The sequence below is a fragment of the Mustela lutreola genome, chromosome 8 (genome assembly GCF_030435805.1).
Source record: "Mustela lutreola isolate mMusLut2 chromosome 8, mMusLut2.pri, whole genome shotgun sequence".
NCBI classification, from domain to species: domain Eukaryota; kingdom Metazoa; phylum Chordata; class Mammalia; order Carnivora; family Mustelidae; genus Mustela; species Mustela lutreola.
Window position 1 is genome coordinate 141,496,997 of NC_081297.1, and position 22,583 is coordinate 141,519,579.

Sequence of the window (22,583 nt, forward strand, 5' to 3'; positions counted from 1 at the left end):
AGAGTGATCCGTCTTCGCACAGTTTTATTGAGAGAATGAACCAAGTGAAATTCAGTCCCTGACACAATGCCCTGGCCGTGGGGTGTCCGAGAAGTGTTGGTTCTCATTTCCACTTGAGATATACAAACAGCCAAAAGGCATCTGTACTTGAAAAATTCGAACTCCTTGAACAAACAAGCCCATCCTTTTGAAAACAGAATGGTGTATGTCATGACCTATGTTAAATATGTCTTACCGGCCAATTAATCATAGTGGTTAAACATTTGCCTAAGGCTGTGAGAAGTCAGATAAGTAGGTTCTAAGGCAGGTAGGAAGGAAGGAGTCATTCATTCCGCAGGTCTGAAAACTGGATGTGGAGGACTCACAGTGGGCGTTGGGGGAGGGGGAGGAAGAGGCCTGTTGGATGTCCTCGGACACACGCCCAAGGTGGTGAGATTGGGCCTTGCCTTCACTGTGTATGGGCTCTTTCCCCGAGAAAAGACTCGAAGTTTGTGTGTGTGTGCATATGTGTGTGTGTCTGTGACTGTGGTCAGTAGCCCAGCTGACCCAGGCCCCCTGGACAGAGTCTCGAGTAGAACGAGCCCATTCCCTGAGGTTGGTCTATTTTCTAGAATGCCGTGTGTGCCCAGGGTCCCCTAGGCCAAGGCAGGGCTGCATAGCCATCTGCTGTGACTGAAGGCCAGGGTAGGTGGTGATGGCTCTGCTTGGCCAGGGGGTAGGCTCCAGTGGTCCAGGATGGGCTACCCTACCCCTGTCTCTGGAGACAGGTCAAGGGGTGACAAGAGCCTTCCTAAGGTCCTCACTCCTCTTGTGGTCAATGTCTTCCATTTCCCGTAGTTTCTGCAAAGGACATCAGGGAAAGCTGGGGATCAGGGAGAGAACTTGAGGAGCCGCTGCTGATGTGAGGCTAGAGAAGACTCCCAGACCCGGGCCCGACCTGGGTGCCGGCTGTCTCACCCACTCCTGTCTCCTGCCGCACGCTCATGGCGGGCCTCCCCCATCCCCTTCCTGTTGCTTCTCCTACCTGGGAGATCTCAGTGAGGATGATCCCTCGGTACTGTTTGCCCTGTCCCAGAGCCTCCATGCCAGCCAGGAATTCTTTCCTCTCCTGGATTTCCTTTACCACTAGATGGGGGAGAAGGGTTGTCCATGTCCAGGGCAGTAGGGAGCCCGCAGGCTCCTGGGACGGGTGGTGGGGGCAGCAGGTTGACTCTCTCGGGGAGAGGAAGCAGTTCTGGGGTCAGACAGTGTTTCTCACTCTGGCCGCTGAAGATGGGGCCCCTCCACGCCCCCCACTCCAGCGTAAGTGGCCCCTCAGTGGCTTACATTCTTCAAAGCGGTCCAGCTCGGGGGCTGAGTCCTCTTGTCGCACGGGAGGGGGCTTTCTTTTCCATTCCTCGGAGTCCTTCCCGGTAGCAAAAATATTTTGGAGTCTTCGCTTCTCTTTGTCCAGATCTCCTGCAGGACCCAGAAATGGCCTCATTAAGGCAGGCAGGGCACCCCATTCATGGCATGCTTCGCTCCAGGGTCCTTGGCCACATGGAGGGGGCTTCTGCAAACCGGGCGCCTTCCACCCTGGGAGCCCCTGAGCTTGTGTCAAGACAGACCTGCCTTGTCCCAGGCAAGAAGGCTGGGAGAACGAAGGTAGAACCCACACACGGCTCTGGTGCGGAGCGAGGCTAAGAAAACCGTGCCTGCCGTGACGGCGGGCTGGGCAGAGAGGCTGCGTGGAGTTAACCTCGGACGCCAAGCAGGAAGGGGGCCAAAGGCTCCACGGAGTAGGCTGGCATACAGAGGAGCTCTGGATTGGAGTGACTCTGTCACCTTAAGAGAGCAGTGGCCATGAGACCAGACAGCCAAACGCTCCTCAGGGACTGGTGGCCTCCAGGTAATCATTACAGAGTTCTCAGAAAAGAAAAAAGGATCACCTAACCGGTTTCCCCTGGACCCTGAACACCCCAAGCGAAGGCGTGCCAAGGCTCAAGCACATTCGTATAAACAGCAGAGAATTTCCTTAGACACCTGCTTGCCTGGCCCGTGGGCTGCTGGGCCCTCTGGTCCCCCTGGAGGCCCTCTCACTTACGGGTGGCTTGAGGCTTGAATGGTTCCCGGCTGTAGGCCCCGTTGGCTTGGCACAAGCTGGCAGGCCGGAGGTGGGGCCGGGCCGCCAGGATGGGAGGCAGGTAGATGGCTGAGTCTGGCTGTTTGGAAGGCAAGACCCTCTGGCTGGACGTTGGGCTGCACTGTAGGGGCAGAGTGTCTCCTCCTGGGGAAGGAAGGTTCGAGGTGAGGTGCGGGGGGCGGGGATCCCCCTGCGTTGGGTTGGGTTTCGTTTTGTGAAATTATAAAAGTGATACCACCTGTTACAGCAAGTCGAAGAGTATAGAAGTCTTCCCTTCTGCCCTCCAACCCCCCACCCCCACCCCGCAGTGAGCAGTGGTTAGAATTTGGTGGTCTTGTTCCAGACTTTCTGACATTAATACAAATATGTTCAAAGATGTATGTGCGTATGTGACCTCCGTGTTTCAAACACTGGCTCCTACTGTGTTACCTTCTGTAAGAGACTCTTAACAAGTTATCATGGACAAACTTCCAGGTCACTCCATTTATATATAACTTATTTTTATAGCTATATACTAGTTTCTAGAATGAATACATTATTTATTTTATTCAACTAGTCTAATTTCAGAAAATTCAAGCTGTTCCTCCCCCCCTTTTTTTACTACTTCAAACCAATGCTGCAATAAACATTCTTGTGCATCAAGCCTCTATCCTGGTGCATTTATTTCTACAGACGGATTCCTAACACCTGCTTGGTCCACAGGCGGAGGGATGGTTTGGGTGGTAATACAAACCAGTTCCTCCTCCTGTCCATCCCAGTGGTCTTGGTCCAGGTCTGGGGCTCCTCCCCCAGGCCAGCCAAGTGTGTCACCTCCTCTCTGGTTGTCTGGTCCCTCCTGTCAATCGCCCCAATGCCCAGCTCAGAGCAGGCCCCACCTGTTGATCTGGCTCCCAACTACCTCTTCTAACTTTTCCAAACTTCTATGATCCACTCAGCAAAGATGTACTGAGCATCTGCTCTGTGCTAGGCCCTGGACTCAGGGGTAAAGTAGTAAAGTAAGACGAAGTCCCGCTCTCGGGGCACTTATATTTGGGGTTGCAGGGGTATGGGTGAAACACACAGACTGTGACCATAGAGGGATGGGCCAGACTAGGTCAGAGCGGCATCTACAGTTTTCAATAGGGGAGGCAGGGAAGGCCCCATGAAGAGGCTAACGTTTGAGAGAAGACCCCAGTAGCTCTGCTGTGTAGATACTTGGGGAAGAACATTCTAGACAGAAGGGATAGCTAGGGCAAAGGCTGTGAGGCGGTAATGTGTCTGGAGTGTTTGAGCAACAGTCCGGAAGCTAGGGTGGCAGGAATGGAGTGAGCAAGGCGGGGGTACAGTGGGAGTAGAGGTCAGAGGTCAGGGAGGGCAAGAGAAGCATAGGGCCTTGTAGGCCTCTGGAAAGACTGGCTTTTACTTTGAGGTGGGAAGCCATCAGAGGGTTTTGGGCAGGGAAGTTACCTGGTCCTCTGGCTGATGATGAAAATGCAGTGTGGGGGCCAAGGGCAGAGGTGGTCAGAATCAGGAATGGTTTGGAGGTCAAGCAGACCAAAGCAGATGGATTGGATGTGGGGTCTGGGAGAAAGTGAAAGAGGAGCCAATGTGTCTGTCCTGAGGGCCTGGAAGGATGGAGGCGCCATTACTTCCCACTAACCTTCCCCTTCCCAGAGCCTCTACCTAGAGCCCCAGCAACGCCTTTCCTACTCTTCCCTGAGAGTCTGACTCTTGGTTTTGGTCCCGGGTCGTGAGCTCAGGGTCTGGGCATCGAGCCCGGTGTCAGCCTCCACGCCGAGCGTGGAGTCAGCTTGAGATTCTCTCCCTCGGCCCCTCCCCCCACTCTCTCTAAAATAAGTAAATAAATAAATATTTCTAAATAAATAAATAAATACATAAAAAGAAAACTTCAGAGAATAAAACTGTCTGGCAAACCTGTTCCTTACCTTGGTTTTTCCACTAATGAAATCAGCCCTTCAGTAAATATCCAGCGTCTGGCTGCTGGGGGTACTGGGGTGAACAAGGTCATAGTCTTTCCTCTCCTGGAATTTACATCTAGTGGAATTTCTAGGTCCTTCTCTTTGTTGTCATGCTGCCGGGGTGCACCAGATTATTCGTGGACTGCTGAGTGCAGAGGTGGGAGTGATGGATTGGGCATGGGTTAACACGCCAGGCTCTGACAGCCTGAGCTGTCCTTGTCCCCAGCGAGGAGGCTCTGACCCGGTGCGGGTGTGGCAGAGCCTGCCTTGGCCACCGCTGGACCTGAACTGCCGGTATTCGCCTCCCTGGCCCTCCCTTCCCCTTGCTTCCGTGGCTGCTCCGGTGCCCTCCCATGAGCTTGTTCTCTGGCACATAAGGCAATCGCTTCTGGTAGACTCAGAGAAAAGATTCTGACATTCTCTCTTTTCAAGGCCACATCACAGGTCTCTGATCCATTAAATGCTGATACAGGTGAACCTCAGGAAGCACGGTAGGGTTCAAGATCTTCGTGAGCAGCTTGCTGTCGTGCCTATGTACTTCCATGGTTTGGTTTTCCTTCAAAACAACTAATATGTTGGGTGGCCAAAGGTAAGGTGCGGACAGCCTTTGCACATTCCTCCTATGCTGGAATTCTGCCAAGTGTTTTGCTTCTGCTAGCTAAGCTGTGACTGAATAAAACTATGAGTAACACACACACACACACACACACACACAGTGCTTTCCTCTGGAGAGCTCCTGTGGGATGTGTGTAACGGGGAGGGACAGATGGCAGCCACGACCACGTGGAGACTGTTTTGGCTGGGCAGCACGTCTTGATCAGGCTGTGTGATCTCTTAGAAGGCTGGCTAGAGATAGATAGACTGCAAGAGGCTTGCTGTTATGCTAGGACCCATGTCCCAGGAAGAAGCTAAAATCCTAAAAGGTCAATTCCCCAGGAGCAAGGGTCAGAAATACTATTCACATTTTTTTTGTCTTTTTATTTATTATTATTATTATTTTTTAAAGATTAATTTATTGGGGCATCTGGGAGGCTCAGTGGGTTAAGCCTCTGCCTTTGGTTCAGGTCATGATCTCAGGGTCCTGGGATCAAGCCCTGCTTTGGGCTCTCTGCTCAGCAGGGAGCCTGCTTCCCGCCCTCCCCCGCCTACTTATGATCTCTGTCTGTCAAATAAATAAATAAAATCTTCAAAAAAATAAAGATGTATTTATTTATTTTTAGAGAAAGAATGAGAGGGAGGGAGGGAGGAAGGGAGCATGCACAGGAGAAGGGGCAGAGGGAGAAAATCCTTCAAGCTGACTCCTGTTGAGTGAGAGCTGTCATGGGCTCAATCTCACAGCCCATGAGATCATGACCTGAGCCAAAACCAAGAGTTGGATGTTCAACCGACTGAGCCACCCAAGCGCCCTTTCTTTGGTCTTTTAAAATGAGGCCCCCTACCCCTTTGTATGGAAGAGCATTGAAAGTGTGGTCTGGAGTCCCTCCGCCCAGGAAGCCTGTGTGGACTGCCTCTTACTTTTCATGGTGTCCATGATGTGGCGCTGTTGGAAGTTAGTCAGTTTGGATTCCTTCATCATCACTGCAAAGATAAAAGCACCTCTATGAGGCCTCCCGAGCCACAAGCAGAGCCCTTCATCTCATCCTACGCCAGTGTAAAACTGAATCATCCCCTAACCCCATTCTGCACCTGAGTACTCCTTCTCTCCCTTTCCTGCTTTATTGTCTTTTCCTGGAGCACTTATTACCATCAAAATTCTTGAGGCACGTGGGTGGCTCAGTGAGTTAAACCTCTGCCTTCAGCTCAGGTCATCATCTCAGGGTCCTGGGATGGAGCCCCGATCGAGCTCTGCATCAGGCTCTCTGCTCAGCAGGGAGCCTGCTTCCCCCTCCCTCTCTGCCTGCCTCTCTGACTACTTGTGATCTCTGTCAAATAAATAAATAAAATCTTAAAAAAAAAAGAAATTCTACGTATTTTACTTACTGTACCCCTCCTACTAGAATGTTAGTTCCATGAGACAGCAAGAATGTTTGCTTTCTTTCTTTCTTTTTTTTAACTGCTGTATCCTCAGGACTTAGAGCAATGTCTAAAGCACGTTAAGTGGGTTTAAAATTTTTGTTGTTGTTGAGTGAAAGAATGAATGGGTAATATTTACTAAGCATGTGCCAGGGGCTGGAGCTACAGTTGTGAGCCCAAACAGGCATAATCACTGCTCTGATGGAGTTCATGGTCTAGAGTGGTAGATGAATATTAACCCAATGGGAAAGAACTAAACATCTGACTACAGGTTTTGCCGTCCATTGAAGGAAAAGGTATTTGGAGTTGTGAAAGGGCGGAACTGTTGGTTCCACCGTGGTGGTGGCAGGTGGGGAGGCTTCCTGGCTTCCTGGGAAAATTCAAAGTATGGTCTATGGGGTCTACAAGAGTTTTGCAAGTTGTAGGATCCTTGAACCTTTCTGAACCCCAGACTTTTTTTTTTTTTTTTTTTAAGATTTTATTTGTCAGAGAGAGAGAGAGCGCGCAAGCACAGGCAGAGAGAGTGGCAGGCAGAGTCAGAGGGAGAAGCAGGCTCCCTGCAGAGCAAGGAGCCCGATGTGGGACTCGATCCCAGGACGCTGGGATCATGACCTGAGCCGAAGGCAGCTGCTTAACCAACTGAGCCACCCAGGCATCCCTGAACCCCAGACTTTTTATCTATAAAATGACTAAAGCAATTGCTGAGCCGCAGGTCATGTAAAGGAGAACTAAGCTGCAGAGGGTTAACTGTTACCACCACTCTTCTCCTGTCCTTTACAAATACTGACCTCTAAGCAGCTCACAGGTCCCCGGGGTGTAAGTGGCCGGCCTGGGGCAGCGCCAGAACTCTGTTCCTTTGGTCACCGTCTCCACCCTTTCCTGGGAAGCCATGGGAGGGCTCTGAGGAGGGAAAAACGCAACGGCACAACTCTTGTTTCCCAGGTCCAATCTCTGCTCGCGCACCCCACAACGCCACCCAAAGTCTGGCGGGGGGTGGGGTGGGTGGCTGTCGAGCCATAGGAGAATCGTGACGTCGCCGTCAGTATCGCGACAGTGCCTGATCCCCTAACCCCGAACAAATACAGAGGCAGACCCACACACACACACGAACGGAGACCTCATCATGACCCGACGCCTGCGGCAGGGAAGCGGTCTCCGGAGGAAGGGGGCGATAGGATAGCTGTGGTCCGGACAGTGCCCGTCGGGGAATACGCCAAAATTGAAACCTCACCCTAAAGTAAGACCCCGGCTGGCTACCCCCAGCCACAGAGAGCGGCTGGGCTCCGGAGACCGTAAACACGGCTCCGCAGCGGCACCGTGCCTGGACCCCGCACAAATATTCGCAGACCTCCGCGACCAGAGCCGCCACTAGCGACTCTGGCTACCATGGTAACGGCCACACGGCTCTCAACGCGTGCGCACAGTTACGGCTCCGGCCTGCCTCCCGGAAGTACTTGTCTCTGGGTCACGGCGCAGGCGTAGAGTCCGCGGGTCACCGCGCGGGAGTCAGGCTCCGTGTGTGTGGGTCTCCGCGAGGGTCTACAGCGCCGGGCCGCGTCGCGTCGCTGCGGGCGTCATGTCAGACAACGAGGACAAGTGAGTGCGGGAGCTTCGGAAGGGGCGGGTGAAGCGGGAGCCTGGGCCGAAGGCGGCTGTGGAGCCAGGCTCCAGGGGCAGTCTCTGAGGGGACTGCGGGTACTGAGGGGGCGCGGGGCTGGAGAGGGGAAGGGCGGGGAGCCCTGAGTAAAGACCGGGCGAGAGGCTGGGCACGGAAAGGCCCGACTCGAGGGTCCAGAGAGGAGCAGTGAAAAGGACTTACAGCAGACTTTCGGCGAGCCGGTCTGTGTGTTTTGTATTGGGAGTATTGAGGTGAATTAGGCATAGCCCTGCTTCCCGGAGAGGGGACAGGCGCTGAAACAGATAGTACGGGGTCGTGTGAGAGTACGCGCTAGAAGCGTGTAGCCCAGAAGTCATCCAGGGGACAGTCTGGCGAGCCCCCGGGGTGTGTGTGTGTGTGAATGTCTGTTAAGGGTTGCAGTAATCTCGGTGAAAGGAGGTAGTGGCTTGGACTGGGGTGACACTAGTAGACGTGGTCACAAGTGGTTTTGAATTCTGGTTTGATTAAGAAGCTAGGGCGTGAAGATTTCCGGATGTGCGTGGTCGGAGGAGAGTCTTCTCTGAAGATAAAAATAGTGGAATCAGGGGTGACTGGGTGGCTCAGTGGGTGGTGAGAGCCTCTGTCTTCAGCTCTGGTCATGGTCCCAGGGTCGTGGGATCAAGCCCCGCATCCGGCTCTCTGCTCGGCTGGGAGCCTGCCTCTCTGCCTACTTGTGATCGCTGCCTGTCAAACAAATAAGCAAACAAATAAATAAATTTTATAATAAAAATTTACAGTAAAATAAAGAAAATAAATAAATAAAATCTTAAAAAAAAAAAAAGTGGAATCAGCAGCCTAAGTTTGTTAGTCAGAACTAAGAACCAGGTGAGATCACCAGGGGAGTGTCAGTAGGGAAGAGTAGATGGCTGGTGACCCAGGTGTTAGAACATTCTAGCATTGAGTGCTCCTGGTAGAAGAGGAGAAATCAGCAGAGGAGACCGAGATGGAGCAGCCAGTGAGGTAGGGAACCCCAGGAGAGAGAGGAGGCCTTGCAGTCAAATGAGGAGAGTATATTGAGTGGGGGGGGGAGTGGGGGAATTGTCTAGTGGTCCAACTGATAGATCAACTAAATGAGAACAAGAATTGTCAATTGGATTTAGCAGTGTGGCAGTCATTAATGAACTTGAGAAGAGTGGTTTTGCTGAAACTGTGGGGGTGAAGGTCTTACTGGAGTGAGATTATGACAGAATGAGAAGAGAGAAATTGGAGACTGGGAAGATAAGCATCTCATGAATTTTGCTTCTAAGAGAAGCATGGAACTAGGACTCTGCGGGAGGTAAAAGAGAAGTACATTTTTTTTTTTTCAAAGATTTTATTTATTTATTTGACAGAGAGAAATCACAAGTAGATGGAGAGGCAGGCAGAGAGAGAGAGAGGGCGAAGCAGGCTCCCTGCTGAGCAGAGAGCCCAATGCGGGACTTGATCCCAGGACCCTGAGATCATGACCTGAGCCGAAGGCAGCAGCTTAACCCACTGAGCCACCCAGGCGCCCAAGAAGTACATTTTTTGTTTTTAAAGAGTATTTATGTGAGAGAGAGTGAGAGAGCGGTGGGGAAGGGCAGAGAAAGAGGGAGGGAGAGACAATCTTAAGCAGACTCCGTGCTGAGCGCAGAGTGCAGATGGGGTTCCATCCCACAACCCTGAGATCATGACCTGAACCGAAACCAAGAGTCAGATGCTTAAGTGACTGAGCCATCCAGGCACCCCTGTTTGTTTTTTAAGGTGGGGAAATAACTACATGTTTATACATTCATGGGAATGACCCAGTAGAGAGGGAAACAGTGATGGAGTCCTAGCAAAATTTGTGGGCTGATGGAATAAAGATGAAGGAGTAAAATGGAGCAGAGGTTTGATTTGCTCATTATGTAGTTACTTATTGAGCCCTTTCTACATATCAGATGAGACACAGATCTCTTCTTTCTTTGATTCTAGTGTGATGCTCCAACTAACTGATCTCTTCTTCTTGTACAGTTTTGATGGTGACGACTTCGATGATGTGGAGGAGGATGAAGGGCTTGGTGACTTGGAGAATGCTGAGGAGGTCAGTATTTAGCTGTGGGCTCCCTTTCTCTGCAGCCCAAGCTGCCAAATAAGCCATTTGGTGATAATTGCCTGAATGAGTGAGCAGTGTCCTAGTCCTAGGTGGTGGAAAAGCCCAACAGGGTGGGCCATAGCCTGTGGCTTTGGGGGCATTTGGTTTGCTGATGGGTGAAATACCGCCATTCATGCAGCAAGCCTGTGTTGAATGTTTGTTACGTACTAGGTGCCCTGTGGCAGGGTGTATGTAAGGAGCCGGGGGGGTATGGCCAGGATAAAGCTGGAGAGGTAAGGGCCCACATCAGGCAGGATTTTCTAGCCTAAAGGCACTGGAAGCCCCTGACAAGTGTTGAGGCAGAAAGGGGCCCAATCCAGTGTACATTTTAGAAAGGGCGTTCTGGCCTCAGAGTGATGAGTGAGTTGGAGAGGTCCAGGAGTAAAAGAGACCTTTAGCATCTCTCCATCCAGGTGAGAGACCTGTGGCTTAGGCTTGTAATATAGGTGATGACAAAATGGATGAAAGATATTTTGGTGGATTGCATACAGAGCTAAGAAAGCGGGAGATGACAGGGGTGACCCCCAGGTTTCTGGCTTGCATAACTAGGTGGATGGGTTCCTAACTTCCTGAAAGACATACAGCTTTCTGTCCTGTGATTAATGGAGGAAGAACTGCTTTATGGCTCCTGGAAAGGGAACAATCCCTCAATTTTTTTAGACTTGGAAGCCAAAGCCCCCCTTTTTGGATTTTCTCTTTTCCGCATGGTACTCCCAGCTGCCTGTTCACCGAGTCAGAAACCTCCTCCCCATCCTGGTCTCCCCATCCCTGTTCTGTTGGTTCTGCCTCCCACACATGGTCCAGCCCTGGTTCTCTTTCTCTGTTCTTAGTGCTTCCGCCTTCATTGCTTTCACTCACTTTGTTGAGGAAATGTTTTACTGATTTTCCTGCCTTCAGTCTCCCTCCACACTGCTTAATTTGCCATCCTGCTGCCAGAGTCTTCTCTCTTACCTGCTTGATTACTGCTGGTCTTCCTATAGGGTCTGCTGCTGCCCTTAGCCCCTACAGAATAGTCTCAACAGAGCATCCATAGGGATACCTTTAAGTTTTTTTTTTTTTTTTTTAAGAGTTATTTATTTGAGAGAGAAAGGGTGTGCTCATGTGCATGAGCTAGGAGGAGGGGTAAGGGGTGAGGGAGAAGCAGGCTCCCTGCTGAGCGGGGAGCCCGATGTGGGACTTGATCCTAGGACCCTGAGATCATGACCTGAGCCGAAGGCAGATGCTTAACTGACTCTGCCACCGAGGCGTCCAGGGATACCTTTAAATCTTTTTTTTTTTTTTTTTTAAGATTTTATTTATTTGTCAGAGAGAGAGAGAGGGAGAGAGAGCGAGCACAGGAAGACAGAATGACAGGCAGAGGCAGAGGGAGAAGCAGGCTCCCCGCCGAGCAAGGAGCCCGATGTGGGACTCGATCCCAGGACGCTAGGATCATGACCTGAGCCGAAGGCAGCTGCTTAACCAACTGAGCCACCCAGGCGCCCCATCCTTTAAATCTTAAGTCAAATTGTGTCTGTCCTCTATTCAAAACCCTCAGCCAGGGGCTTCCCATCTCATACAGAATAAGTGCCAAACAGAAGTACAAGGTCCTCCATGCTCTGGCCACCTGCTTTCTCATCTCTTCTTACTGTCCCTGTCATACTAGGTTGACTCCTGCTCAGGATCTTTGATCACCCTGTTCCCTCTTACAGGAGTGCTTTTCCTGTATATATGTACACGACGTATGGCTCACCTTCCTCAGGCCTTTGTCCAAGTGTCCCCTCGGTGAGGCTTCCGTGACCATCCTATTTGAAGTGGTAGCGTCCTTCCCCTCCTCCCACACACCCATCCTGGCACTCCCTTTTTTCACTTTCTGTTCTTAATTTTACTTATTTTTTTCTTTTGTTTTTATACTATAAATTTTACTTGTTAATTTTGTTACCTCTTCTCATAATGTCAGCTCTATAGGGGAAATAATTTTTTTTTGTCTTCTTCTATTTAAAGCACTTAGAATACTATCTGACACATAGGTACTCAATAAATATTTGTTGACTTAATTTTTTGTTGTTGTTGTAATTTAAAAGTTTCTCTTTATTTTAGTAATCTCTACACCCAGCATAGGACTCAAAGTCCTGACCCTGAGATCAAAAGTCACATGCTCTACCCACTGAACCAGCCAAGGGCCCCTATTTATTTTAGAATTTATTCTTCTGCCTAAACCGCTATGCACACCTTTTGCTCTAATCATACTTCCGAAGTAGTACATTCTCTTTGACCCCTGTGCTTTTGTGCATGCAGCCCGGCCTGCCAGAAATGCCCTTCTCTTCCTCTTGGCTTGGCAGCTCCTCCTCATTCTTCTAGTCTCAAGTCTCCTCTCTGGACGGTCTTCTGAACCCCCAGCATGAGTTCGATGTCCCCCACCTTCTTGTTAACTTCTTGGCACCCTTGCCTTCCTTTGTAGCACCTGCTGTCTTGTTTACTCATGTCTCCTCTGCTGGCTGACTTCTTTGAGAACAGAAACGCTTAGCTTGCTGTCTTACCACGATTGTGATGGTGTCTGGCATATGACAGGCGCTTAAAGTAATTGTTGAATGCGTGTGAGTACGTGCACATTCCTGTCCTCACTTTGACTTCTTAGCCATCCGACCTGTTGATTCAGTTACCCTGTCTGAAGGATGGAGTGCTTGCTCCTTGCCTCCTGCTTAGAGAGATCTGTTGTCTGTGCTCCAGGACCTGCCCACCCCCCACCCTCATCTCCAGGCTGTCTGAATCCCAGTCGTGGTTCTTCTCTTTCACTAGGCCTGAGCCTTTGGCTAAGTCAGCCCCTACTCTGAGCCTCTAAAATGGTCACTGTCACCCCAACCATGTGACGTCATCGTGAGGACTAAATGAGATGTCACTACCTGTAGCGGCATGAGTGCCAGAATGTAATAAGTGGTGATGGCGGCGGTGATTGTCGTCATTGTCACCAGCGTCCTCCCCCTCAACCCAGAACATACTCCCTGAGACTTTCCATGCTTTCTGTCTTTGTGCCCAGGAGGGCCAGGAGAACGTTGAGATCCTCCCCTCTGGAGAGCGACCACAGGCCAACCAGAAGCGAATCACCACGCCGTATATGACCAAGTATGAGCGAGCCCGTGTACTCGGCACCCGCGCCCTCCAGATCGCGTGAGTGTATGCCCCTTCACGGTCTTTTCTGTCAGTCACTGTCCCTGCTCTCACCTGCTAATCAAGGCTGGTGTTGTCTTTGTGTGCTGGGCACTGTACTAGATTCATGCCCTCAGGGAGTTTGTGATCCAGTGGGAGAAATAGAACAGGAACATCTGAGAAGCTGAATAACAGTACAGTAGCAACATAAAAATACAGAAATTGAGTGCCTGTCACATTAGTGAAGCAAAACAAAGAAAAAAAAAGTGTGACTACAGGAAGCCGTAGACTCTTGTGGCTGGTTAGTCAAGGGCACTGTGGGAACACCCGTCAGGCTTAAGGTGGTTCTTGACTCAAGGTGGACTGTGGCCAGTCCTGAGAAGAGGGAAGGCCCTCCATGTAGAGGCCAGGCCAGACCTTTCCTTTCTTCCAAGTTAGGAGACCGGTGAAGAATGACAAGATTCAGGAACTAGCCGATAGACAGGTGGAGATCAAAGCTTCCGATGATTGCATATTCACCCTCTCAGCCGTAGGCAGTGCAGGCCTCCAGGGCCAGTGTCTTCAGGGGTAAGCCTGCCTGCCAAGGTGGTGAATGAAGAGCCCTGAAAACAGCCTCCCTTGTAGGCAGGTGGCTTTGAGAAAGCAGGAATTGTCGACCCTGGGCTCCAGGTAACAGCTTTTTCTCCCTGACTCCCCTCTTGGGAGTTATTATTCCTCCTTCCTGGGAATGAGTGAGTTAGGGGACAGAGAGAGGGCAGATACATTATTGGTGACTCTAGTAGAATGTCCTCCCCAGGGAACACAGGCTGAAGGAATGAACCCCTGACCCCAAACATCTTACAAGCTGGTGTGGGAAATGGTGGGTATCTGGAGGAGTGGGAGCTGTAAGTAGGGAATAGTGGGAAAATGTCTAGAAGGAAGAGCTGGGGTCAGCTTTGTGGAGTCCTACATGCTGGAGGAGATTCTGATCTGTGTTCCCTTCTTTGTTTTCAAACAGCGTTGGGCTTTATCGCCTCTAGTTCTCTGGGGTAAAGATGACCACCATATCCACTTTGTGCAGGGTTTTATGGGTGGCCCATACTGTTCCTCACCTTCAAAGTAATAGACCTCTCTCTAGCCTGGTTGTACTCCTGGCTGGTCTGGGTGGAATTAGTGCTGCACTCAGTGTGATGATTCTGATTATCTGTGGGTCAGATCCTCTGGGTCTGTACCATCAATTATGGTAGCCACTAGCTACATGTGGCCATTTTAAGTAAAAAAAAAAAAAAAAAAATTAATATTTTATTTATTTATTTGTCAGAGAGCAAGTGTGAGCGCAAGCAGGGGGAGCAGCAGACAGAGGGAGAAGCAGGCTCCCTGCAGAGCAAGGAGCCCGATGTGGAACTCAATTCCAGGACCCTTGATCATGACCTGAGTTGAAGGCAAATACTTCACTGCCTGAGCCACTGAGGCATCCCTAAGTCAAATAATATTAAGTGAAATTTAAAGTTCAGTTTTTCAGGGTCACCTGGGTGGCTCAGTACCTTCGGCTCGGGTCACGATCCCGGGGTCCTGGAATTGGGCCCCGCATCGGGCTCTCTACTCAGCGGGGAGCCTGCTTCCCCTGCTCTCTCTGTCTGCCTCTCTGCCTACTTGTGATCTCTGTCTGTCAAATAAATTAAAAATTTTGAAAAAAAAAAAAAGTTCAATTTTACAGTCTAATTAGCCACATTTCAGGTGCTTAGTAGTCACACGTGGCTAGGGTCTCCGTAACAGTGCAGATAGAGGACATTTCCATCACTGCAGAACATTCCAGTGGGCAGCGCTTGTCCAGGCTAAAAATGATCCAGCGGAAAGAATAACTCGTAAATTATTTTTCAAACAAGTAGAATGATTCTTTGCCAGCTTACAGTCTATCAGCACTGAGTGAGGTATCGGGCTCGCACCTGTTGGGGAGGGGAAGCTGACTGCAGATGGCCCCATCTGACTGCAGATGGTCTGCTGGGGGAGATGGCTCACAAGTCACCAGAACCCGCAGTAGCCGGGTACCGTGCTTTCTAGAAGGCACGAGGAAGGAGAGAAGGGAGTCACTGCGGGTCTGCCTGGGAGAGCCCAGGAGGATGGGGAGAGGCAGGCGGTTTTGAGGGTATCCCGGGTGCCGGAGACAGCACAAGGAAGGGCTGACAAGCATGGATGGTGGTGGGCGAATGGCAAGTAGCTGGGGGCACAAGGCTGGGAAAGGTGTCACCGGTGCCTCGAGTGACAAGTTCACAAGATCAGCATGCATTTGGTGGGCAGCGTGGGGAAAAGTTGGGAGGCGGACATTCGGTACACCGCCGGTCCCAGGGTCTTGCTTTGCTTTGGGAGAGAAGCTTGGTTCAGCTTAGTTGGGTCTATTGTGCTCCTTCTCTTTATGGGCTGGGATGCTGTCCGGGGGCTCCCTGCTTGCTGTAGGCCCTCCGACAGCCAGGGCTGTATCTTGTCACCTAGTACCAGGCATGGGACCCTGCACCTTGAAAGTGCTGAACATTTCTTTGAATTTTTTGGATGAAGTGTCGCTCTGGGTCATTAGCACCACCTGGTGGCCGATGTTTACCACAGCCATTTCTTGAGGATCATTGGCAAGTTTGTGGGGTCGTTGGTGCAGGACAAAATACCTAAGGGCACACTCGTGATTTGCACATTGTATGCACAAAGCTGGATGAGTGGACTTGAATTATTAATATCTTGAAAGGAATAAGGTGTTCATGGATCAGGAAAACCATTTTGCTATATATTTTAAAGCTTTAAATTAGTGGGAAATTTAAACACTTGAAAGGGGATATAGGGAAGGTTAAACATTTGGTCTCTGCCTCTGGGAAATTTTCAGGGAACAACAAATCAAAGTCATAATAATATTAGTAAATGAGGGGCGCCTGGGTGGCTCAGTGGGTTAAGCCTTTGCCTTCAGCTTAGGTCATGATCCCAGAGACCTGGGATCGAGCCCCACATCGGGCTCTCCGCTCAGCGGGGAGCCTGCTTCCCCCTCTCTCTCTGCCTGCTTCTCTCCCTACTTGTGATCTGTCTGTCAAATAAATAAATAAAATCTTTAAAAAAAAATCAGTAAATGACGTTGTGTAAACTGGTGCCTCTCAGACTGGCTATGATCAGAATCACCTGGCGAGCTTTGCAAATGCAGGTTCTCAGGCTTCTTCACTAGCTATTCAGAGGGTCTGGAGCAGGCCCTGGGCTTCTATTTTTAGCGTGTTCTGGTAATTCTGATGATTGTGGGGTTTGGGATCCATTCATGTAAACTTGTGATGAAATCATGAATGGTGGCTTCCTAGAGGATAGAATTGGTGTTCCTCCCATTCATTTTGAGAGTCTCTGCTGCCGGCCAAGTGTTGTGTTAGGACATGTGGTCCCAGGCCACCAGGTGCTTATGGTCTAATGCAGAAGACTCCAGATAAGCAACTACCATCCAGTGAGATTGAGAAGCTTATGGAAATGCGGCAGGGCGCTGAGCAGGGATTTCCGGGGCAGAGGATTGCCGGAGAAGAGAAATTTGAGCCTATCCCTGGCTTCTAGGGAGAGGAAGAGCTTATTGGAGGGTGCAGAAGGGAACCCCCAGGGTGTGTCTGGGACCCGTGGGAGTTTAGTATGGCGGGAACGTGGGATGAATACAGGCAAGTAGCGTGAGAAGGAGCTCCTAGAGAGGTGAGCGGACTGGGTTCTGCTGATGGCCGAACCCAGTGCCATATAAGGGTTGGAAAGAAGAGAGCATCTGCCCGCAGGCCCTGTGTGGAGGTTGAAGAGCAGGATCCTGAGGGGTGTTGCTTGGGCAGAGAAGGAAAATGAGTTGGCTGGGCCCTGAGGCAGGCCTGAGGAGTTGGGTTAGAACTAGCCTTTGGGTGGTCGTTCCTTTGTGCTGGAACACTCTGCTGAGGGGGCTGGCCTCGGGAGTCTGTGGGAAGCCCTTGTCAAGGGAGCCAACAAGGATGTCTTATGGCCCAGTGAGGAAAGCCTACATGTGCCCTTTCACAGTATCTTTCTTAAGTTTATGGACATTTACTTTTAAGGATTTTATTTATTTATTTGACAGATATCACAAGTAGGCAGAGGCAGGCAGAGAGAGAGAAGGAAGCCAACTCCCTGCTGAGCAGAGAGCCCAATGCAGGGCTCGATCCCAGAACTCTGGGATCATGACCTGAGCCGAAGGCAGAGGCTTTAACCCACTGAGCCACCCAGGCGCCCCTATTTTTTTTTTTTTTTTTTTTTTTTTTTTTTTTTTTTTTTTTAGATTTTATTTATTTGATAGAGCACAAGTAGGCAGAGCAGCAGGCATAGGGAGAGGGAGAAGCAGGCTTTCCGGTGAGCAGGGAGCCCGATGCACGCCTTGATCCCAGGACCCTGGGATTGTGACCTGAGCTGAAGGCAGACGCTTAACTGACTGAGCCACCCAAGTGCCCTATTTTTTTAAATTTTTATTTTCTAAAGATCTTGTTTATTTGATAGAGCGCAAGTGTGAGAGTACAAGCAGGCAGGGTGGCAGAGGAAGAGAGAGAAGCAGGCTCCCCGATGATAGGGAGCCTGATGTGAGGCCCTATCCTAGGACCCTGGGATCATGACCCGAGCTGAAGTTAGATGCTTAAACGATTAAGCCACCCAGGCGCCCCCAAGTTTATAGATCTTTAGCTTATTAATGGGAGGTGTTACAGCATAGTGGGTAGGTGCATGTGGGATTCCAGTCTTGGCTCTGCCACTTACTGGCTGTGTGAGCTTGGGCAAGTCACTGATGTCTCTGTTCTTAGTTTCCTCCTCAGTAAAATGAGAATTATAGGCGTCCTCACCTCAAGTGAGATCCTCTGTGGAAAGAGCGGGAAACAGCAGACAGTACTAAGTGAGCCAGTAGTATTTTTGTATCATTGTAGGCAAGTCAGGGCTCTATGTCTCCCATGTTTGAGTGAGGATACTGAAATTTGGAGAGAAATTCAGTGTCTCTGGAGGTAGAATTTAAAGCCTGTCTCCTGGCTCCCACTTGCTTATTATAGTCACTGTGGCAGTGCCTCCAAACCCCTTCCCACCCCCCATGCTTGCCTGCCTCCCTAGAAGGTGACCTTTCTTGGGGAGGACTAGGGCGCTGATCTGATCCGATTTGTGAAGTGAGCCTCCGTCTTCCTGCTGGGCCCTACTCTCCCAACACGTGTCCCTATACCTACAGGATGTGTGCCCCCGTGATGGTGGAGCTGGAGGGGGAGACAGATCCCTTGCTCATCGCTATGAAAGAGCTCAAGTAAGTCACCCAGACCACCCAGACCACCCAGAAGTGGTTCACTTCTTCAGAGCCCTGGGAGGTGTCCCTTAGGTTCTCTGCTGCATACCCCGCCCTCTCCCCCACCCCTGGCTCGGGAGATGTGATTCTTGTTCCTATAGGTCCTTAGTTTGTTCAGGAGTCAGCCCTGTAGGAAGAGGGTTGGGAGGGAACAGGCGAAGGGGGGTGGGTTGAATGAGACACGGTCTTCTCCTGTCTGTCGAAATCCCCCTCTTCCTGCCGCACTTGGCTTTACCAGTATCCCTCCACACTTCTTTCTCTTTCTCATAAGATGGCAGACCCACTCTCATATGATTTCCAGACCCACTGTCCCCTACTCGAGAATGCAAGAAGTTTCTTTTTATTGTAATTTCTTTCCCACAAAGTACCCTCATAGTCCAAAAAGGCTGCTGTCCAGACTTCTTTTTCGTGGCATTCTGCACACAGTCTGTCCCATCTGCTGTAGAACCGGGGCCACCAACCCTCATATACTTGTAACATCCCCCTGCCACAGGGCCCGAAAGATCCCCATCATCATTCGCCGATACCTGCCGGACGGGAGCTATGAAGACTGGGGGGTGGACGAGCTCATCATCACCGACTGAGCTGGAGTCGTCTTCCTGACTGTGCCTCATCCTATTTTCACATTCTTTCTACGTGTAAATAATAAACTGTTCAGCCTTTTAGCCCGCTCTGCCTCCAGCTCTCTGATACCCGTTTGGTCCTTCTCTGTTACTGCCCCACTGCCTGGCAGGGACACCCATTCGTGTGGCCCCCTGACCGTCTGCACTGAGGAGCACCAGGGGCCTCACTCCTCGTGGATCCCCCGCGTCCCTCCCTCCATCTCCCTGTTCCCCAGTGCAAAGGCTGCTGCGGGGAGACACCTCAGCTGCCTTCCCAGCAGACAGACGAGTCTTTGTGCCCAGGGAGCTGGTTGCCACGGAAACCCCCAATTTCCTTTCCAGTGGGGACTGGCTGCAGGGGCTTCTCCCTTCTCAGGAGTATCACAGAGCAGGTCTCATCAAGCCACCCATTGTTTCCTGAGGACCTGCCTCGAGCCTCTTATCGTGGGCTCGGATCCCCTTTCAGGAGCTAGTGCCCCAGCAGGAAGCTTAGGGATGCAGTGATCTCCCGCCCTCCCCAGGCAGAGCCCTGCTGGGCAAGGCAGCAGCTGGAGCAGGGACCAAACACCTGCCCAGCCCTGTCCCTACTCTGTCCCCACTCCTCGGGCCACTGTCCTCCATGGCCTTCTGGTCCACCACACCCATCTCCTCTCCTTCCCTACCTCTGCAGGATGTCCCTTCCCTTCTGTGTAGGGCCCGTGCTCCTGCGAGGCCTTGACTGGGATGACGGTGGGCAGGGAAGCAGGGCTCCCGGGTTCCAGGTGTGACATGAAGTCGACACCGCGCTTCCTCTGTCCTTGGTTCTGGGTCCTGCTCTCTTCATCCTGCTTTACCCAACCTGCAGTAAGACCAATCTTACTGCTTCCTCCCTCCCTGGGGGGACAGGGAGAGGGTGTATATCGATACCCACAGAGAGGGAAAGTTGGTTCCCTGAATATTCCAGCCTTGACCTCCATTCTGCTGCCAGCTCCCCTTCCAGGAGGAAGAGTGGGCTTGCCCAACCTCTGCAAGAGGCAGGACCTTCGGGCTGTGTGTGCCGTGGACAGAGTGGGAGTGACAAGTGTCCCCAGGAGTGGGAGGGGTGTCTGCCTCTCTGGAGAAGGGTTAATCCAGGGAGCCCTGGACTCAGCACCCTTCCTCCCTCCTCCAAGCCTGTGGAGTCCTTTAATCAAGTAGGGTGCTGAAATTCCAGCTCTGAAATGCCGCCTTTGTGCTGGCGTCCAGGCGGCCGCCCCGGAGTGCGGGGTCACTTTCTCGGCCCCGATTCTCTAAATGGTCTCTTTGTTCCTGCTGGGCCGCTCAGTATCAGATGTGATTAAAGGGAGATGGGGTTTGGGCGGGGGCAGAGAAAAGGGGCTGAGAGAGGGAGTAGGGGGTTAACCCTTAGGGGATAGGGTGTAGGGGAGATGGAGGAAGGGGTGGCTTTCTTCCCGTCTCTCCCTTCCCAACCTGCTCCTGTTTCATGGGAGTCAGTCCCTTGCTGCTCAGCTGGCCAGGCCTGGGCATGGCTTCTTCAGTCCCTTCCAGAAACATCTGGCCCCATCTCTCCACACACAGAAGCCACTGCCCTACTGAGGCCCAAGCACCTCCAGAACCTTAGGTCTAAGGGCGTGAGCACAAGCCAGGTCTTCCGACTTCTCCAAGGTCATTTGTCCTCTCTAGGGCCATTTTTACCTCCTTCCATATCCCCAGTGACTTCCCAGTCCATCTCCATCTCTTGAGAGGCAGGGTCCTGGAGGGGGTGGTTTCATCTCCATGGAGCCCCTCCCTTCTGCCCTACTGGCTTTGTCCACAGCTCCACGGAGAGCAGGAGCAGTGAGCACCTGGAAATGGACTAGCAACCTGCATGGCAACAGAGGGGAACGGCTAGGTGTAAAACTTAAGAGTACCGAAGGTCAGTCCTCATCCGTCCCTGACAAAATTTGTAGAATAGGTGGTTTCCTATTTGAGAACACAGAGGTAAATAAAGAGGAGATCCCGGAGCTAGCAGAATTTCTAAGAATGTTGCCACATGAATCCAATTTCCGTTTCTCAAAGGTTAGTAGTCTCGTTGGTCTGGTAGGTTGGAGGAATGCCACAGAGCAAATCTTGATTTCAGCAAGGCATCAGGCAGTCTTTCCGAATAGCTATGACGGAGGGGGTTGTACTCGTGGTGATACAGTCAGATTCGGAGTTGACGGTTTAGTCCTTCCCTCAGAGTGTTGATAATGGAACAGATGATGGAGAAGTATTTGGTGGTGGCTATGGGCCTCTCTTCATGTCAACCTCTTTTATTTGTGACTTGAATAGGGATATTCAGGTTTGCAGATACATAAAACTCAGAAGGAGGATCAATAAGTTGGATTCAGAATTCCAGGACTGAGTATAGGTGGGAAAACAGTCAAATCCAACAAGACGAGTTCTGTCAAAACTCAGTATAAAATCCTGCCTTTCACTACAACACAACAAAAGAAAACACCAGAAAATAGCTTCTATACAGTTTCGGGTGATCTGACTTGGCATCAGTTATGTCTGTAAGAGCAGGGCTTTGTAGTTACCGCTAAGCCTCATAGGAGCCGGTGGCTATGGCTGACATTGCCAGAAGAATCCGCGTGACGCAGCTTCCAGGTGGGAGTGTGGCCAGCCTGGGGGACTATGCTACTTGGTGCTCCCTGCCCTGCCGTAGGTCCCGACGAGGTGGTGAGGGACTGGAGCCCACAGGTGGAAGAAATGGAAAAGGGAGCTGGGGACGCTGGTCTAGAGCAGCAGGAGAAGCATCACTCCCGATGACAAGCAGAATTAGGGCCTGCAAGCCGTGGGCAAGGTCAATGTCTCATTAGCATCAACGTCTCCAAGTTTCAGCCGTCCATTTGGAAAACAGGGATAACGAGTGGACCCACTTGGTCCTAGGCCTGAATGACAAAGCAGTCAGCAGAGCACTTGGTCAGGGAGCACTCAGAGCACGGGGACTGTACTGTTGTTAGGAGCCTGGCCTAAGGAGGACCTCCAGCCCCCAGAGCCATCCATCAGTGGAAGATGGCAGGAAAGAGGTTTCCCTTGTCCCTGACATGGAATGGTTTCTGCCCCCGAGCACAGGGTGGAATCCCACCCAGGGAAGAGCTTCTAGGGAATGAGCACTGAAGGATGAGTTTGTGTGTCTGCCATTCCGGGTTCACACACAGACCCATGCAGCTGCCATGAAGACTTGGCTAGATCGCGGAGCAGACCAAGGGTGTGTGTGTGTGTGTGTGTGTGTGTGCGTGCGTGCGCATGCACGTACGCGCTAGGGGAGGGGAGGCACAAGGAGGGGTGCAGTGAGAGAAAGCCCGGTGACACATCCCAAAGGACAGGCCTGCTGGCCGTAGATGGCTGGACATCAGGCTTGACCCCCCTCTTTCAAATACCTGTCCCTTGAATGCTTCCAGGCCCCCCCCCCTCTGCTGGGCAAGTAAAAGGGGCTGTTCCTGTTGAGCTCCAGCTGGAAGCGCAGGTGGCCCCACAACAGGATGAGCGCAGCAGGGCTGGGGGATAGCTCCCAGCAGGGGCCTCCAGCCCGGGCATCAACGGACCCCACCGTGATGCCACTTGTCCCAACACATGGCACGGCCCCTACCGTCTCACGGGAGAGAGGAGACCTCTGTATTATCCGACCTTTGCATTCTGCCCCTAGCTACTTCCAGAAAGCATCCGAGGAGGCACAGGTGCGGGGATAAGAGACCAAGAGACAGGCCAGGTCAGGCCCACCAA

At 51.4% G+C, this 22,583-nt stretch overlaps 2 protein-coding genes across 5 annotated transcripts; one reads left to right on the forward strand and one right to left on the reverse strand.

The window, feature by feature from the left end:
- Positions 1–7: 7 nt before the first annotated feature.
- On the reverse strand, positions 8–7,497 carry C8H22orf23 (chromosome 8 C22orf23 homolog). 4 transcript variants are annotated; one of them, XM_059186938.1, is made up of 7 exons: positions 7,325–7,494; positions 6,882–6,993; positions 5,596–5,658; positions 2,084–2,266; positions 1,327–1,458; positions 1,025–1,125; positions 8–840 (listed from the first exon to the last, which is right to left on the reverse strand). In XM_059186938.1, the coding sequence occupies exons 2-7, from the start codon at positions 6,982–6,984 to the stop codon at positions 769–771; spliced, it is 654 nt and encodes a 217-aa protein (XP_059042921.1). In that variant the 5' UTR covers positions 6,985–6,993; positions 7,325–7,494; the 3' UTR covers positions 8–768. The 4 variants fall into 4 exon arrangements, with proteins under 4 accessions (XP_059042921.1, XP_059042919.1, XP_059042920.1 ...); XM_059186936.1 differs by having other exon boundaries at positions 8–1,125; positions 7,325–7,497; XM_059186937.1 differs by having other exon boundaries at positions 8–1,125; positions 7,197–7,335.
- A 38-nt stretch (positions 7,498–7,535) lies between these two features.
- On the forward strand, positions 7,536–18,920 carry POLR2F (RNA polymerase II, I and III subunit F). The gene is made up of 5 exons (XM_059186940.1): positions 7,536–7,689; positions 9,722–9,791; positions 12,856–12,986; positions 18,145–18,216; positions 18,749–18,920. Exons 1-5 carry the CDS (start codon positions 7,670–7,672, stop codon positions 18,837–18,839), a joined length of 384 nt encoding a protein of 127 aa, XP_059042923.1. The 5' UTR covers positions 7,536–7,669; the 3' UTR covers positions 18,840–18,920.
- Positions 18,921–22,583: the final 3,663 nt, after the last annotated feature.